The 19,631-nt window shown below is 38.4% G+C and overlaps 2 protein-coding genes across 2 annotated transcripts; both read left to right on the top strand.

Annotated features, from left to right (window-relative positions):
• The first annotated feature begins 143 nt into the window (after positions 1–143).
• On the top strand, positions 144–4,009 carry c12h9orf85 (chromosome 12 C9orf85 homolog). The gene is made up of 4 exons (XM_006784054.3): positions 144–307; positions 1,201–1,307; positions 1,697–1,810; positions 3,428–4,009. The coding sequence occupies exons 1-4, from the start codon at positions 206–208 to the stop codon at positions 3,669–3,671; spliced, it is 567 nt and encodes a 188-aa protein (XP_006784117.1). The 5' UTR covers positions 144–205; the 3' UTR covers positions 3,672–4,009.
• A 6,619-nt stretch (positions 4,010–10,628) lies between these two features.
• gda (guanine deaminase) lies at positions 10,629–19,286 on the top strand. The gene is made up of 14 exons (XM_006784053.3): positions 10,629–10,773; positions 11,300–11,388; positions 11,567–11,738; positions 11,946–12,033; positions 13,873–13,978; positions 14,955–14,982; positions 15,075–15,182; positions 15,383–15,490; positions 15,591–15,688; positions 15,807–15,874; positions 16,358–16,504; positions 16,682–16,800; positions 16,903–16,930; positions 17,037–19,286. The coding sequence occupies exons 1-14, from the start codon at positions 10,645–10,647 to the stop codon at positions 17,099–17,101; spliced, it is 1,353 nt and encodes a 450-aa protein (XP_006784116.2). The 5' UTR covers positions 10,629–10,644; the 3' UTR covers positions 17,102–19,286.
• The last annotated feature ends 345 nt before the right edge of the window (positions 19,287–19,631 follow it).

The following is a 19,631-nucleotide window of genomic DNA, read 5'->3' as shown; positions in this document are numbered from 1 at the left end:
AATGTAAAAAGAAATTTTGACTTTAAAAAAATAAATACATACATAAAATATACTGTTTATTAAAATAACACATTTTTCTTTCCGTTTTTTAGGTAGTTCTCAACGACGTTTCATGACGCGTTCTTACTTCTTCCGGGTTAGTGCTCTCGCTTGGTGGCATAGTGCTTAGTTTGTGTAACGTGTGTGGCTAAAAGGGTTTAATAACATGAGTTCTCAGAGAGGTAATATATCTCGATCGCGGGGCCAGAAGCATCAAAACACAACTGCGTTTAAAAACGACAAGTACGGGGCGACTACACAAGTAAAGGTGTGTCAGATTCAGCTTTGCTGAGCTAAGTTATTTAGCCTTGTATTGCATTTTGCATTTGGGCCATTTTATCAAATCTTCAGAATATATTCGGCTAGCCCATTTCAGATTTTGCTAAAGGTTTTATGGTCCAAAGTTTGGACGTGTGTGTGCTGTGAATTTTTTTTCTTCGTGTATCTAATACTTTTCAAGATATTTGAAAACTTGATGTGTCCTATCATAAATTTTATAAACTATTCTATGTGTTTAATTTTGCATTATTGTGAAACACAGTTATATCTAATAAATGTTCAGAAATTACCTGAATAGTCTGAAGACTTCAATGTGAAGTTTTTATTAGCGTTCTTGAATGAGTCTTGAATTTATTATTTTATTTTATTATTCTTAGTTTTTCTATGTTATAACTAGTCAATACATTCTGATACATTTTATGGTAAGAAAGTAAGAAAGGGTTAGTGAAAGTTTCTGACTTTTATCTTTAATAGATTTTGAGATACTCATGTGTCACGTCATTTTACCATAGTGCAAAAAAAGAAAAATAAAGTTGTGTATGTGTGTAAAGCTATAATTGCACAGAAGCCATTATATAAACTAACTATGCACCACAGAATATGTAGGTAAATCATCGAACAGAATGGTGATTTGAGACAGAGTGGTCTTATTGCTTAATTAATGCTTCCAATAAGTGTTAATTAAGGAAAGTTAAACTTATTCACAATATTCATTTATTTGAGAAAGCCTGAGACTGTAGGGAGTTTGTACTTTTTTCTTCCTGTCATTTCTGCCAGTGATAAATCATTTCCTGTGAAAACTTGTTTATAGCTCTTGCTTTGTTAAACACACATAATATTTGAACATCTCTATTGTCTTTGCTTCTCTAATCTCAATTGTAGAAGGCAAATTCAAAGATCCATGATGGGCTTTGTCAACGCTGTAAAGGTGTTCTTGAGTGGAAAGTTAAGTACAACAAATACAAGCCACTAACACAGCCTAGAAAATGGTAAGTATACATAAGTATTGCAGACTTTGATTTCAGTACGCAGGGCTAGGGGCAAATTCTTACAGCTGCTCATGAAAATGCACATCAAGTAACAACAAAGCAGTCGGTGAATTGAAGAGAGTCAGCATTAAGTTTATTTCAGTTTATCAGCTTCTTTTTTTTACCTGTGCAAAAAATGAAACTACACCACGAACATTCTTTGCTTATTTCATATCGTGCATGATTTTAGCCATCTCATTTTTTCATAGTGGCAGACTTTGAAAATTAGCCACTAAATATTTTATCTCCACTGCTTAGAAGAATTTCCCAACACATGGATATATTGTTTTAAGTGGCAAGTTAAATACATTGGCCTTAATAGTTGATTGTTTTTTGTTTGTTTTTTGCAGTGTCAAGTGCTCCCAAAAGACAATAAAAGATGCGTATCACATCATTTGTAAGCCCTGCTCTCTTCAGCAAGAGATCTGCTGCAAGTGTGGGAACAAGGAGGAGATTGTTATTCCGTAAGAGGATAAGTTTGCGTGTGTTTTGTCCTTATATACATTAATGTACAAAGTACGAACTCACCCATCTTCATATTTTGCTTCCAAGGTGCCAGAGCTTTGTCCTCCGCTCAAGACCTGTTTAAAAAAGGTCTTGAGCAATAGTTCCTCAGGCTTTCAGAAAGTCTTTCATAGTTTTTCTTTGAACATTGGCTGCTTTGTCCACTCATTTCCAGTCCAGTCCTCGTACCTGAGCATTTTCTTTTAGGATTTTCTCTTCGTTAAGCCACTTAATACTGACCTATGAATCATTCAAGCTTAATGCCCCCCCCCCCCCCCCCCCAAAAAAAAAACAAAAAACAAAAAAAACAAACAAAAAACCCACTGCTAACTCAAAGGAATAAACCAGTGTTACATCTCCATTTAACAGATATTCAACAAACAACAAATTGTATGTTTAGGCGTTTTGTTCCCATTTCTTTAGCTGAAGCTTTGAAAGTGCCAAAGAGAAAACTGACAGCCAAAAGAAAAAAACCAAAAAAAATCTTGCATATGGTGTGCAGTATGTCTTTAAGAAATTTGACGAAATTAAACAAAAGAAGAAGTGCCAGGCCTAAAAACAAAAAAAAATATCTACTGCAGATGAACAGTATCTAAAAATGATGTTCTTAAGAAATGGAAAAAAAATTCAGCAAAGATCTGACACAGGACCTGTGAGATGCATCTGTTGTGTTCACTGAAGCGTCATTACAAATGCTCTCAGCGGAAGGGTGGCTGTCAAAAGGCCATTCTTAAGGAATAAGGAAAGGCTGAGGTACGCCACATTACACAAACACTGGACTGAAAATCAGTGGCAAAGGGTCTGATGGAGTGATGAAACCAAAGTTTTTGGTTCAAATCATCGTCAGTATGTACAGAGGAATTCAAGAGAGAAGTACAACAGTGAGTGTAGACAGCCATCTGTAAAATACAGTGGAGGCTCTGTCATGATTTAGAGCTACATTTCAGCAGCCAGTGGTGCCAGTGCTGTAAAAGCATATCTAAATAGAAAAACACAAAGTGAAACACTATGAGTCATGGATTAGTCCCCAAGCCTGGACCTCAGCGGTATGGAAGCTGTGTGGGATCATCTTGTCAGAGAAAAGGCAGCTGACATCCAAAGAAGAGCTTTCAATTTTCAATGTCCTGAGAAATTCTAATTTGATGACACCAATTAATTTTTTTTTCTTTCGCACTGGCAACAAGTTTTTAAAATGAACATGAATTACAGGAGTTTCTACATGTGTTAGATTCCTAAAGAGACAGGATAACACCGAAGTGATTTAAGCAAATGTATTTTCATCTTTTATCACTGACAAGCACATACACATAATACTATAACTACTGTAAGTCTGCCACCTTGTGGAGAATAAGATACATTGTATCCAATACTTGACCCTGAACATCATTTCATGGGCTTCTCATATTTTTAAGCATTGCTTTTGGCATCTAAATGCTTCTAATAAGTGTTAATTAAGGAAAGGTAATTTCTTGTAGCTTTTTTAGTTACTGACTTTGTGACAACGCAATACTGGAAGGTTTGGATTGTTGGTGCAAAGTTAAACAACAGTTCCTATATCTTTTTTCTTCACCGTGTAGGGTGAACTCACATCTGGAGCAAAACGAGCAAGAAGTTGATGAACAGAGAAAGAAAGGATGTCGACGAAGGAAGACAGACATGGATGGTTTGGACAGTGATGATGATTATGATGATGATGAAGATGACTTTGATGACTGTGAAGAGGAGGAAGATAAAGATTTAGACGAGGACTCTGCAGCAAAAAAGCCACAGAGAAAATCTGCCGCGCTGCCGGACCTGTCCCCAATCAATATTGAAGATTAAACACAATAAGAGTTCTTTTCAAACCTGTGTAACAAATAGGATTTTTTGGGGCAAAATACAGTATCAGGTTTGTTGCAGAAGCTCTCTTAGATTAATATATGGCAATAAGCCGATGCTGCCTGCTTGATGCAGAGCATGAAAAAGGAAGTCAGGTGATGAAATGCACAAAAACTGCCAGATGACATCAGAGGGAACAACGTAATTTTTCTTTTTAACTGAGTCGGTGTACTTTCTAAAGACTCTTTAGTTCTGTAAATTGTTTAAACTGCCATAAATAATGTTTTATAGCCTTTCATGCATTTTGCAAACATTTTGCAATAAATCACACTGGTTAGTAATGTGTTTGCAGTGTTCAGCTTTATGCCGCTGCTGAGCAGTTAGTACACCGAGAGATGTTCCTAATATTTTGGCTGTTGATGTTAATAGGTTTGGCTATCGGCTATCATAAACTGAAATGTATCCAAGACACACTGTATATGTTTTTAGTTAGGTAGCACCAATTATTGCCGTTTTTTATTTGATTTTCTTTTGTTTTATTTGTGTTTAAATATTAAAATCTTCAGAATATCACTGATTCTTCTAAAATGTACAATCACATAAATGTAATACAGCAGTTTTTCCTCAGACTAACTTTAGAAACACTGAAAATCTTGATGTTGCTGAATTTGAAAGGAGGATATCTTGAACATTTTGATTACAACTCACATTAGTAAACTCACAAATTATGAAAGGCTCTTGGTGTGAGGAAAGCTAGAACCTCTACTACACATTTAAACATTTATTATATTTTATACAAACATTCACCAGTGTCATCTGCTTTTTGTACATACACTCATGAGACACTTTATTACGTATATCTCGTCAGTACTGAGTTGGATCCCCTTATGCTGGAAACATTCCCCAAAGATTTTGGTCCATACTGGCCTGATGGTTGCAGATTTTTCAGCTACAAATCTATGTGATGAATCTCCCGTTTCACCACATCCCAGAGCTGCTCTACGGGATTGAAATCTGCTGATAAGTTAAGCCAATTTAAGTGCAGTGAACTCATCGCGTTCAAGAAACCAGTTTGTGGCGTAACTTGTTATCTTGCTGGAAGCAGCCATCAGAAGGTTGATACGCTGTGGTCATAGAGCAAAAAGACACGGGTAGCCTGTAACATTTAACAGATACTCATTTGCCAAAACATAGTATGCCAAAAAGATACCTCTGTTACACCAACGACGACCTGAAATGTTGATCTAAGGCAGAATGGTTGCATGCTTTCATATTGTCTGTGCCAAGTATCACCCTACTGTCTGAATGTTGCAGAAGAAATGAATCATCAAACAAGGGAACATTTTTCCAATCTTCTATTGTTCAATTTTGGTGGCTCTAAGCAATTTATATCCCCAGTGTCCTGTTTTTACAGGGAACTGGGTGTGGACCTCTATTGCTGTAGGCCATCTGTTTCAAGGTTGAACATGTTGTGCGTTCAGAGATGTCCTTCTGCATACCTCAGGTTGTAACAAATTGTTATTTGTTGCCTTCCTATCTGATTGGTTTTGCAGGAAAATCCCAGCAAATCAGTAGTTTCTGGAACACTCAGACCAGCCTATCTGGGACCAACAACCATGCCATGTTCAGAGTCGCTTAAATCGACTTTCTGTCATGATCCTGAGTCCGTGACTCAGTAATTTTGTGTTTGGTGTATTTATTGTTATTATTTTCATTATTATGTGTGGGCTGTTTTGGGATGGTTTGTGTTTTGGGATTTTAGATACTGGGGTTCTGGGTTGTGCTCCCTCTGTTGGTCCCTGGTGTTAGTATTCTCCTGTCTCATCAGGTTAATCAGGTCCAGCTGTGTCTCCCACCTGTGTGTGATTTCCCAGTGTCCCTCTGTGTATTCATAGGCTGTATCCCAATTCAGGGTCTGCAGCCTTAAAGGCCGCATTTTAAGGCCGATTACGTCACAGCGACGCGACGAAGGCTGTCCCAATTCGAAGGCTGCTGGAAATGCTGCCCTCAAATGCGTCCTTCATTTCCCTGAATTTTAAGGACGTGGCGGTGTAGACTTCGTAGCCCAACATATCCCAGAATGCATAGCGCAGCGGTGGGTGTGGATAATTTTGCCGAAAAAAAACAGCAGATGAGGGGTGCCCGAAGAATAACTTAGTAAACTAAGTACTGAATATTATGTCACTTATTTATGTGCAAATGTTTAATAACGAAGAACATTAAAACATTACTGTTGGCCACATGCCGGCAAAGTTATGTGACATTAGTGACGTTTGTACTAACTTGGTTTTAAAGCCTTTACTTTAAAATATACGCCGTTCAATAGATGACCTTAATCTTACAGAGAATGATCAAAGCTCATGTAGAAACAAACAAACAAATGAACAAAAGATTTTCTCCTTCATTTCTGTCAAACAATGCTGTATGAAACGTTTCCAGCTGTTAGTATCATGGTTGCTAGGCAACCTGGGCAGCGCAACGGAGGCTAGACCGTCCCATTTCACAAGCCTCGCACTTCCGGCCTTAGCGGTCTTTAAGTACGCGGCCCTTGAGGATCGTTGAGGCTGCGTACTTTAAGGCTGCAGACCCTGAATTGGGATACAGCCACAGTGTGTGTTTGCCTCTGTTCCTCGTCGCGTCGTCTGTGTTCATCCTCTGTGTTACCCTGCGTACTTCGCATTTATTCACTTATTCTTCTTTTTTAATTGCTAAGTTAATATACTGTGTTGTTTGTGTTGCGTTGTGATGTGTCATATCGTGTCGTGTTGTGTTATATGTAGTGCTGACCTAGGACAGTTTTCCAATTTCATTGTACTATTGTACTATGTATGACTGTGCAATGACAATAAAGAGTTATCTTATCTTATTACTCTGTGAATCCCCTGCGTGTTCTCCCTGCTCTCCTCCCTTCATGTTCAGGTTTGCTACTCTTTGGTTTAGTTTCTCCCAGTTTAGTTCATCCGTAGTTCTGTTTTGCCATCCCCACTTTATGTTTGGTATTCTTAATAAATCACCCTCACATCTGAATAAGTGCTGCATTTGAGTCCTCCTTCCACACATCACACGGCTGCTGCCCCAGTCGTGACACTTTCTTTCCATTTCTAATGCTCGGTTTGAACGTCAGCAAGTTGTCTTGACCACGTCTACATGCCTAAACTGAGTTGGTGTAATGTGATTGGCTGGGTAGATATTTGTCTTAACGAGTGGTTGCATTAACAAAAAGGCTCGTAAGTTTGTTCGATGAGAACTGTTACACATACACTCATTTTGTTTCTGTAGTGTGAAATCTTTAAGCCGTCTTTCCATCACTGAATAACCTGGAGTTACTTGAAAGCAGTTCTTTTTGTGCGTGCTGGCACCATCTAAAATTAACACGTGTTGTAATTTATCATGTGGGCTTCATACATTTAAAAGCATGTGGTGATGTTTCAAATACTAATTCCTCATTAAAAAATGAGTCATTGTAAAAAAGGACAAGAGTGGGTGACCACATCACTGGGCTCCAAGGGTTCTCTCGAAAATTTGCGTCACATGCTTTTGTTCTGCTTATATACTCATGACTGAGAATTAAAAAAAAAAAGAAGCCTAATTTGATGCTGACACATTATTTTTTCCAACTAAAGAGCTTCCAGAAATATATTAATAACTTTGGATGAGGTAACAGCATCATCATGAGACCCGCTGGTTTTCATTTAAGTTTAATGCAGTGCAAACCAACAATGCCAGTTCAAGGTTGCCACACATAAACTCTACAAAGAAGTGGCTGTATTAATAAAGGAAGAGAAATTGAATGTGTGTTTTTGAAGATGTAACATCTAATATTTTTATACTGTTAACCGATCTGTTGTTGCCTCACATGTCATGTTGTTATAATTGTCTTGCAAATTATAAATATAAACCTATAGTTTAGCAAAATATTTTTGATATTATTACTAATATATTACCTACTTTTACTTTTTATTTACCTTATTAATGCTTTATAATTTTCAATAACCAGTTGCTTATTACCTTGGTATTGAGAAAACGGTAGTAAATGTTTAATGGGAGCAAAGCCTCTACAGCCTTTGTCAAACATGGGCAAACTACAGTGGAAAAGAGTAACAGGTCATATCCTATATTATTTAAACCACATTTTTTGTATGTTTATATATAAAAGAAGGGATAGTTCAGATACTTTCGTGCACAATAAAGAACACGTAGATCCACTTTTTAATCCTCTGAGTTACGGATGTGGTCAGAAGCTTGCATCCACCCATCATAGGCATGAATGTCATGGTATGTTGGCCAGATGAGACAAAGATTCAACTGTCTGGCCACAATGACAAAAGAAATGTTTGGAGGCATAAAGGTGAGGCTTACAAACTTTAAAATACTGTACCAGCTGTCAAGCATGGTGGTAGTAGTGTCATGCTCCTGGGCCGTTTTGGTATCGGCTGTACCGTATGTTGCACAAAGTGAATTGAATAATGAAGAAGGAGGACAGTGACCCCAAGCACACGTCAAGCTTGGTTTTGAAAATGGATAAAGCAGGCTAACATTAAACTTCTGGGATGGCCTTCCTAAAGTCTTGAACTCAACTCTATTGAAAACGTATGGACTATGTCTAAAAGCTGAGTCTGTGCCAGGAACCCAACCAATTTAAATGTACTCTGTCAAGAGGAGTGATCAAGTCTTCAACCAGAATTATGCCAGATATTTATTGATGGCTACCAAAAAGCATCTAGGTGAGATGCAACTTACTAAATGACTTTTAATCAAATATTTGTGGGGATGTATTTATAATTGAGCCTGTATGTGTACTTTTGAAAATCTATAATAAATTCAAGTTTGTGCCAGGAGTTCTTGGTAAAAAAAAAAGAAGTATGTTGTAGATCGTTCCACCCTGGAAAAGGAACAGTAATGATGAATGCCTGTAAACGTCTGACCAGAGCTGTGGGTTGATTGGGGTGGCTGCAGCTCAGGTAGACCAGGTCATTCTACTGATGAAGGTTAGTGGTTCGATCCTTGGCTCCTCCTGTCTGCATGCCAAGTATCCTTGGGCGAGATACTTACCCCAAGTTGCTATCCGATGCATCCATCGGTGTATGATTGTTGGGAAGCACTAAAAGCTTAGAAGAAAGTGATTGGGTGAATGCGACATGTTGTATAGAGTGCTTTGAGTAGGGGAGACCGGGGATAGTTGTAACATTTTTGACATTTCTGTCTGTAAATTGGAGCTCTTTTAAGGTAGTGGATTCAAAATGTAATGCAAAGTATTTACATGTCTCGGCTATTAAATAGTGCAGCTATTTTCTCTGCAGCACAATTACCCATTGCATGGTATGGTCTCAAACACAAAGAGTGAAATGTTACAATTAACCCCATAGTCTGGGTTAGTTGTAACTAGTAATGAATGCACTTAGAGCCATTTGTGTAGCTGTGTGTGTGTGTGTGTGTGTGTGTGTGTGTGTGTGTGTGTGTGTGTGTGTGTGTGTGTGTGTGTGAGACAGAATGCAGAAATCTAACTTTTGAACATATTCCAACCCCCCAAAAAAGACAAATTATGGAATTTTCTGCAACTGAATATTTCATTCATTTTCGTTGGTCTTCCTTGAGTTTGTCCTCATTGGCTCAGTGGGCATTATAACCTACAACTTTTGCACCAATTTTGAACTCAACAATGAAGCTGAAAAAATGTAGTTGTGCACCAGCATCGCAATTCCAATACTTTTTATCATGGCTTACCTTGGTGTGGTTTGCAAAGTGCTTCAGAAAGATGAGGAAATCTGTTTCTTGCACCCATCCTGATTTATTTCCACTACCAATACTTCCTACTGGTCCATCTCTGACACAGTGGTCTGCATAATGTATGTGTGGGAACACAAACAGTGGAGGAATTGTGTTGCCAATGGCATTAACCGCATATACAAAAGCGACCAGTGAACCTCTCTCTGCTGATGTCGCTGCCCCAACTTGTTTAATATAAGTTAAAGTAATAGTGTGGTAAGTTGTAACATCTGCATTATTGTTACAACTAACCCAGACTGTTGCTGTTACAACTGACCCAGACTCCTATAGCCATGAACTAGCTAACATTACAGCCAACGGCTAAAACATTAGCACTAAAGACCTACACAGAATATATCCCCATAGGCATACAAATAACATAATTTAAGTTTGATGAGTTTAACTGCAAAGCAGATAATGCTATTAGAAATTGAAATGAAGTCGAAAAACTTACTTTTTGGCATACAAATTACTGATTTTTCACATGTGATAGCAGAACTGAGTTGGACATGCACAGGATGAGTAACATCATTTGAAACTTAGCCCTGATTGGAGAAATTGGAAGTGTTACAACTGACCCACGTTACAACTATCCCCGGTCTCCCCTACTCCAGGAGAGTAGAAAAGCGCTATATAAGAATAAATCCATTTACCATAGATTCTATATACCATTGGTTCTGTTTCTGGGGTCATCAAATGTATCTAATTAATACAACTTTTGTATTTGTCGGAAATTATAGGCTGTATTTTTTCAAATGAAAGACTAATTTTAAAGACTTTTTCACCTCTGATTGCTTATTCCCAAAAGCTGACTCGGTTTAATTAACTTAAATATTATAATAAAGAAATAAAGCTTTAGTTTCATTTATTTATTTTTTTACATGACCAAAAATTGTTTACTTTCTCTAAAATGAACTTACACTGAAGCATTTTTTTTATGCTCACGTCTAAATTTGCGCAAAAGAAACGACGGAAAGTGCGAGCTTTTTCTGTCTTTTGCGCTGATTTCTGAGTGGTTATGTTTCTTTTTAGAAACCTTGTTACAAGTGTTAAAACATCTGGACGGGACGATCCCGACACGCACACCCTGTCCTCTCATTGGCTGCTCAAGACCTCTGCCGTTGGGTGGTGTTTGGCACTGGCAGAGGACAAATACCCGACTCGATCCCGCTGTATCTCACTGCTGCACCGCGACTTACCTGGAGAAGAAATGGCGAACTCCGACCGAGCCGACACTGCAATAGCCTTCGTCTACAGGGGCACGTTTGTCCACTCGACTCAACAAACGGCGCTAGAGATCCTGGAAGATGCGCTCCTGGGAGTGGATGCACAGGGAAAGGTTTGTGGAATTCCAGAATACATTGTTTGCGTTTTACATTTGATAAATATCTTGATGATTTTTAACTGACAAAAGGGTAAATCAGGCTTCAGGGCGTAAATCTGGTATAATATGCTAGGCTATTTTCATTTTCTCATACAATTAGCTGTTGCTGAGCAACTTTGGCAGTATGGCCAACAGTAAACCCCCTGATACAGAACACTTAATAGCATTATAAATAGACGCCTACAGTGCACCTGCCTGATTACAACGTGTCTAATAAAAAAAAAAGATATATAACTTTTAATATGAATTTTTTTTATCCTCAGAAAATAATAGGTTCTGGTCTCGGTTGTTGTGGACAAAGGAATATGTTTGTAAACTGTTGATGAAAATACATTTTAAGCTAAACGTATTAAAAATAAACAGCTGTCTATTTTCTTCCAAAGCCTCCCCCTAGGCTCTCAGTTCTCTCAGCTTGCATAATTACAAACACCTTTCTGCATGTATGCTTATAACCCCGGTCTGATTCACATTCTGCGGTCAGATTGCTTTTATTAGGGAAGGCAAGGAGTTAGAAAAACTGTCCCAGACCTTTGGATTCAAGACATCTGACATCACTCAGCTGGCACAGCAGTAAGTTTATTATATAATCTTGATGTGATTTCAGTAAATCAGAGATTGTTTGCGTTATAATTTCACACATATAGATATAAAGAAAAGGGATGGATAGATGGATGCTCATCTTTGTATTGGAAGAAAGTGATCTCTTTCATAGGTCATAAAGCAATTTTTTTGGCTTGCTTCATTCTAGTGAGTTCTTCATGCCAGGACTTGTAGATACCCACATCCATGCATCACAGTACAGCTACGCTGGCACTGCATTGGACATGCCGTTACTGCAGTGGCTTAATGCTTACACCTTTCCTGTGGAGTCATGCTTCAAGGACTTGGAGTTCGCCCGCAAGGTCTACACTCAAATAGTGGTGAGTTTTCCAACATCAAGAGATAAGTGACTTTGGACACGTATTTCTTGATGTGAAACTTTGAACATTTGCATCAGTTCAAAGTTGTTGATTAAAGACATTCAACAAGCCAAAAAAGAAATCGGATTGTGTCTCAGCCTGTGAGTTAAGGGTCTCAGAAGTGTTGATTTGGTCTTAATCCTGTGATATGCTCCCTGTGCTTTACAGAGAAGAACTCTGAGAAATGGAACAACGACTGCATGCTACTTTGCTACGATTCACACTGAAGCTTCTCTGTTGCTGGGCCAGATTGCAAGTAAGATGTCTTTTACTAAAACACATGCACAAACACACACTTTGAGCTGAATGTTTATATTGAAGCATTACAGTAGGCCTCTTAATTCTTTAAATATATATCACATTTGTTTTTTATGTGTAATAAGCTACGATAATATTTTTAAATTTTCCATAGTTTAAGATGACAAGATAAGGAAGCTGGACTTTACTGAAGGCTGTGCTAATAATATAAAAGTGACTAAAAATCATCATATACTAGTTTGTCTCACTTCTTTACAATCATCATCCTGTGCAGTATGTTATGATGCTTTGACTCAGACTCAGTTATTTAATTTTTTTTCTTGCCTTTCTTCACTCTAACGATATGTTTTATAAACACTGCAAAGAAATGGTCCTTCACCTTTATACCCTAGCTTTATCTTGTTCCTGTCATATTATGTAACACTGAACACACACGCACGTGAATTTGTAATGATGTAACCCTAACGCATTAAACCCTGTTATTGGCAACTTTACAGAGTCATTTTGTGCAATCAGGGGCATTGAACTCTTAACTTTGAACTTTGAACTCTGAACTGTTGAACAGAGCCATGTGCTTGTGTATAGGCAAGTTGGAGTATTTCCAAACCGTATATTTAACATGAAAAAAGCTTAAGAATATACTTGCAACAAACCAATTTGTTCAGTCCAGGTTCAAGCTCGTATACAGCGATATAGTTTTTCCGACAGATCAGACACAAAATGTTTTATCATAGTTGGACCACATAATCTTAGAGTTGTGAAACCACACCTGACAACAGAGGTGTAGATCTGAGATTTGTAGTGACTAGCCTATCAAGCTACACCCTAAAGCATGCCACGATGTGTAATATTGTTCTCCATAAATGAGAGGGCCATTTATTAAAAGAACATCCTGTTCTTTTGTATGGGCTTGTAACTTGTGATCGAGAACATAAAAAAACTAGGCAAATGATTACTGAGGTCATATATCAAGTGAGCAGTAGAGTCATTATCCCATAGAAGTCATTCACTTCCCTTTACAGGGGGAAATAGAAATTTTTCCATGTCTTTTTCCATACACAGATAATAAACAAGCAAAGACGAGACACACCTAGAAAGCTTAAATTACGTGTGGCCATGTCCATGGATGAAAAATAATGCAGCTGTCTAACGATGGGATGTAAAAGAAAGTGCAGTTTTTCAACTGTCTTACATCCTAACTTCTGTCACGTAATCACCTGAGGATTTTACAGCACAATAATCTGTTTAACAAAGCATTTTAATGGTTGCAAACAGTACATCTCTGGGATAAACTCAGCCTGGTAGCAGGAGTATTCCACCTGGACTTTTTCAAAGCATATCACGAGAGAAAACACACCTGTGTACCTAATTATTTCACTTAGCTGCCTCCGTATCAGGCCTCTGGTGTCGTGCTAACTGAACGACTGACCTAAACTATCGTTAGGCCTATCAAAACAAAAAGCCATATTATTGCAAGCGGTGCTGCTGAACCTGTTTAGCACTAAAATGCACTAACTTCCACATTACACAATATATATTTAGAAAATGACTCTGCGTGCATTTATATCAGATGACTGGCATAAGGAGTTAGAACAAGATTTTACTCTGACGTGTGTAGGGCCTTTCAAGGTCAAAGGGACGCACACACAGGTGACATTACGGAGGCTGTTTATTATATGTGAGCATCGCAACTGCACAAATACTCTCCATTTAACATGAAGTGACAATGACTGAGCTTTGTCCTCAAAAATCTAATTAAATCAAATACTCAGTAACAGCTTTGAAAGGATGAATGTTTACTTATGTTCCTGTTTACTCACTGATGCCTTTCTTGCAGATGACTTTGGACAGCGTGCTTTGGTTGGCAAGGTGTGCATGGACAGGAACGATTGTGTGAAACATTACAAAGAGACCTTGCAGGACTCTCAAGACGAGACCTGTCGGTAGGCATTAGATGCTTAATACCGTATAGCAGATCTTGTGTTACAATGTTCTTTCAATGTAAAGATATTCCATGACAGAACAGGTTTGGTTACCAGACTACTAATTATTCAGTCTGGATCGTAAAAGAGGCAGTTAAGCTTTAAGCCTTTATGTCAGAGACCCTGATACAGATTTTTCCAGATTGATGCCAAATGTGTTACAGATTTTTTTTTTTTTTGTGGGAGTTAATCTGATATTATAGACAGACATGTCAACACTATATGGTAAAAAGAAATACTTTTTCAGTAGTGGAAAAGAACAGTGAAGGTATCACCTGTTTGGTTGTAATTGTGGTCAAAAGTCAACATAAACTCACGGGCATGGCTGTTATGGTCTTTTTTAACTGATTGTTTTCTGTGGTGGAATGATTGTACAGCACACATCTTTGATGAGTGTAAAAGCCAAGAATAGGTTCCAAAAGTTTAGATTTACATTGGATTTTCAGTAATCAACACAGCGTGAAAATATTACATACGGTTTCAAATATATAAATACACTTAAAGTTGCACCTCAACCATAGTCTTCTGGCATAATTCTGGCTGAATAGTTGACCAACTGGTAGAGTTCCTGTGTTTCCTGCACAAACTCTGCTTTTGAGCGTAGTCCACAAATTCTCAATGGGGTTGAGGTCGGAGCTTTAAGAAAACCAGAACCTTAATGTAAGGGATGCTCCCTTATGGCATAACCTTGAATCTAATTCTACTTAGGATCTTTCCCTGAATTAAAATTTTAAGGTCCCAATTTAACAGAATCACACATGAAAACAAAATATATAACATTAAATCGCACAAATATGCCAGTTGTGCTTCAGTACACATGATTACCAGCAGATCTGTTCTGAGCACAAGTTTCAGTTGCAAAAATAGATGATTTTTGATATCAGTGAATGTATCTGCCACAGATAAATAAACTACATTGTTAATTTGCTCCCTGAAGGTTCATTAAAGAGCTTCTGGAGAAAAAGGTAAGATTCTTTAATACAATAAACAGGACTTTTCAAAGATATTAGAAAAAATAAGTTTCCTGATTGTCTCTCCTTCCGTCCTCTGAGGGCAGTATCCTTTAGTGAAGCCTGTGGTGACTCCCCGTTTCGCTCCATCCTGCACAGGAGCGTTGCTCGAGCAGCTGGGAGAAATCGCTAAAAATAACAACCTGCACATTCAGGTGAGTCAAACTAGGCTGTGTCTGCAGGAGACTTTTATTCCAAAGAGACAATGTAATGTTGGGATGATGAGGTAAAATGCACGCATACATGTTTGGCATAATGCAGCAACTGTGCTGCCACTCAATCTGAACGCTAGAGCTTTTGTCAGAGGTTTTCTTAAGCTATCACTTGAATATCTGATGTGTTTCTTCATTGTCAGAGTCATATCAGTGAAACTCATGAGGAAGTAAAGCTTGTAAAGGAGCTGTTTCCCGAATCAGAGTCTTACACAGATGTCTATCGCAAACACAACCTGCTCACTGACAAGGTTAGTACACCCCTGCCTGCGCACGGTCAGACATTTTTACACAAAACATTATATAAATACCTACAACCACTGACACTATTAATGATGGGGTGATTCACAGACAGTGATGGCCCACGGGTGCCACCTCAGTGATGAAGAGTTGGCTCTGTTCAGAGAGACTGGAGCCTCTTTGTCCCACTGTCCCAATTCCAACTTTTCGTAAGCACTTTATGGTTTCTAGAACCATATCTGACCAAGAGCCATGAAACAAAGTCTATGAAGTTTTACATAATGAACACAGTTTGATTGTCATCTCTCTCTCTCACCGTCTATCCAGGTTGTGCAGTGGAGTGTTAGATGTCCGCAACGTCCTGAAACACAAAGTAAAGTTGGGGCTGGGAACAGGTGGGAGAGCAGAGCAAGTGTGAACACAGTTTTAATTTTGCAAACACACCAATTCAAACCATAAGGAAGTAATATAATGATGTGTGATGATCAAGCTTTTGTAAACTCTGGCCCACACTAGTGCACATTGTTATCAATTAACTAAATCTTCAGCAACAATCATTTTAAAGTTTTATCATACAACGGAAGGTTCAGAATCCAGGTCAGCTTAAAGGTGTAAAGTTCAGCTCAAAGTTGGTAAAACTTTTGATTTAATAGATGCTTTTGCTGCAGCACAAAGTGGTGGGGAATAATAAGGAAAAGATCCAGGAATCAGTGATGTCACACACTAACACTAGAATGGCGCCACAGCAAATGGGAGCTCAAAAGTTTGTCAACAACGGCATCCTGACAACGGCATCCTGGAAATCCTGACAAAGCAAGTGGCTGCTTTTCATATTTTTTCATTGCCCTGTCCTGTCTGTGTCTGTGGTGCTGTACCAGATGTGGCCGGAGGCTACTCCGCCTCTATGCTCGATGCTGTGAGGAGAGCTCTGGATGCATCTAAAGTCTTGACCATCCAGGACCCACAATACAAAACACTCAGTTTTGAGGAGGTGTTCAGAATAGCCACACTGGGAGGCAGTCAGGGTAAGCCATTCAAAACTAGAAGTTCTTTAGTAAACATTATGATTAGCACTATTATGATAACAGAAGTAGTAATAGACATGTGCTCAGTAGCTATGTAGTCATATATCTCATCTTTTTGATGAACTAACTGTCCCCACATTAAGAAACTGTTTATTTATGATGCCTGTCTTTCTGTAGCCTTGTCCTTAGATGACCAAACAGGGAACTTTGACGTTGGCAAAGACTTTGATGCCCTGAGGATTAATGTAACTGCTGAGGGTGGGCCTATCGATCTCATCCAGGACGAGGAACCAAAGGTTGGTCTAAAATGGTCAAAATGAATGAATTAAAGCAAAACAAACTAACAAAATAAACTCTAATTGGAGTCTCACAATAATCTATAATATCTTGAATTTCAGATTCTTTTGGAAAAATTCTTGAATTTGGGTGAGTGTCACTTTCTTTTTGCTCCAGAAAATCTCAGTTTAATGTGACTTTGATGTGTTACAAGCCATTTGCTTTATGCTTATCTCCCTTTCTTTTTCTGTGTCAGGTGATGATCGTAACATCGTGGAGGTGTTTGTAGCTGGCAGGAGGGTGGTGCCGATCACAGAATAAATACAACTGTACCTGTCTCACAGCCTAAAATACAGGTCTAGGATATCCAACACGATAGAAATCAACCCTGTGCCTGCAAAAGAGACAAAATTGAATTAATCAGAGCATAAAACAGAGACTGTATTTCAATTCACATAAGCCCAGTGGTCACCTGAGCTGGAATACAATCTGCTGCATGAGTCTTTAAACATAACTGCTACATTGTAAAAAGGAGAATAAGGGATTTAATAACTGAACTTTGCACTTTTTTAGACCGTTGTTGCCAGAAGAGAGCCAGGTGTGTGTCATTTTTGCCTACTACTAATGCACCACCACTCTCTGATTAACAAAGCACTTTTTTAAATCTTCCCTTTGTTCACAAAGACATCGTGCTTATTATTTAAACTTCTTCCTTAAACTTGTTTTTTTTTTTTTTTTAAATCCTGGAGAAGTTTTAAATACTAGTTTTCTATTGCAGGTTGATCTTTCAGTGTCACAATTGTCCACGAAGTTTTGTGCTTGTGGCGGTGGCGCCAGTGTCCGGCAGCCTCGCCTCTGTCAGTGCGCCCCAGGGCAGCTGTGGCTACAACGTAGCTTGCCATTGCCAGTGTGTGAATGTGTGTGTGAATGGGTGAATGACTGAATGTAGTGTAAAGCGCTTTGGGGTCCTTAGGGACTGAGTAAAGCGCTATACAAATGCAGGCCATTTACCATTTACCATTTGTGATTTAAAGATGCTCAGTGTGCCACTGCCGTGCCTGACCCGATTATCTTCAGTGATTGATGCTCCAATTTTTAATGCTTTTGCAGCTAAAGCATCCTTTGTGATCCAAAAACTGGAACTGACTCGACTTCTGATCATAAAATACCAAATAGCACATGATTATACAACCCCAATTCCAAACATCCTCAAACAGGGCCATGTTTGTAGCACTGTGCAGTATCCCCTCTTCTTTTAGCAGCAATCCATAAACGTTTAGGAAGGGAGGAGACAGATTTCTGGACTTTTTGAGGAGGAATGTTGTCATATATTGGCCTGAGCATTGTAGCTCCTCAACAGTCCCAGGTTTTCTTTGCTGTATTTTCCATTTCATGATATGCCTGGACTGCAGGCAGGTTCAGACTCTCTACTATGAAATGGTAAATGGACTGATTCTTATATAGCGCTTTTCTACTCTCCCGGAGTACTCAAAGCGCTCTATACAACATGCTGTTGTAATAGCTATGCTATGCTATGTGGAGGCCATGCGCTGGTTTCCATGACAGAGTCAAGCTTGTTTTCAGTGCAGTACTGCCCATGGGCCCAAACATCACATGCTTCCAATGCTGATTTTCAGCCTTGTCCTTGCACACAGATATTTCTCCAGATTCTCTGAATCTTTTGATGATATCATGTACTGTATGAGATTAGATGATTGCGAAGAATGTGATGAGATATTCACAGTCTCCCCAGTTTTATGTTGAGAAACATTACTCTGGAACTGCTCCACAATTTGTGGGTGCAGCTTTTTGCAGATTGCTGAAACTCTGCCCAGCTGAAACTCTGCCTCTCTGAGATGCTTTTTGTAATCAATAGTTTCCCCAGCTGTTTCTTTTTAGTACCACTTACCTTTCCAGCCTTTTCTTGTCCTCTGCTCACTGTTTTGAGACGTGCTGCTGATGTCATATTCATAATCAACCAATATTTTTTCTTCATAAAATCGTACATTTTCTCATTTTAAACATTTGATATGTTTTCTGTATTTTATTGTAATTTAAATATGGGTTTTTACATAGAGTCTTTTTGGGAACTGGGGTTTTGCTGCTTAATAAAAAGCTCTTGACTGAGGTCTTGCATTTTAAATGTGAGACTTTTTCTATACACATATATATATATAAGATAAAATGAAACATTTCCAAACTTTTTTGTTACTAACTTGCCTGGTGGTCATACAAATCCATAGTCAGCTTTAATTCACTGAGAATATTTTCAGTGTGTCAGTGCTGCCAGTTATAGTTCAAACAGACTATGTATAGGTCACTGTTACAGACTTGTTCAGCTGTTAGGGAACTTATTGCATAATATGCATTAGCTTTAATACTTGTATTTAAGACAAGTCTAATTTTTTAACTGCTAATTTTTTATCGCACTGTAATAAAAGTCAAGTCTTGCACACTTGCTCATCTTTGATGTGTGACATCATCTGTGATTGAAATAAAGAATGACGCCAAGATTGTATTGATTTGTTCTATTCTTGATATTTAATTTGCAGTTATCAAATTTTTTTTGTGGAATAAAAAAAATACACACTGGCCCTTTTTTCCAGCTAAACAAACAGCTTACACATCCTTCAATTAGCAATTTTATACCGTCCCGAAGAGACAGCCTGGAGACATGAAGCTGGCTGTAGTGGCATGTCCTACTGACATCAAAGCTTCTTCTCTTTTTTAAATCGTCCCACAAAACAGAAGATGTCACGCTAAAATTCACAGCCACTCGTGGGAGAAAACGGTAGTCGGAACAGTTACAGTATAAAAGCATCCTAAAGAACCTTTATCTGAAAACAGTGCT

The sequence above is a fragment of the Neolamprologus brichardi genome, chromosome 12 (assembly GCF_056152115.1).
Source record: "Neolamprologus brichardi isolate AB-2024 chromosome 12, ASM5615211v1, whole genome shotgun sequence".
Lineage (NCBI taxonomy): Eukaryota > Metazoa > Chordata > Actinopteri > Cichliformes > Cichlidae > Neolamprologus > Neolamprologus brichardi.
Note: the sequence above shows the minus strand (reverse complement) of the source record. Positions and strands in the feature narration are given on the sequence as shown.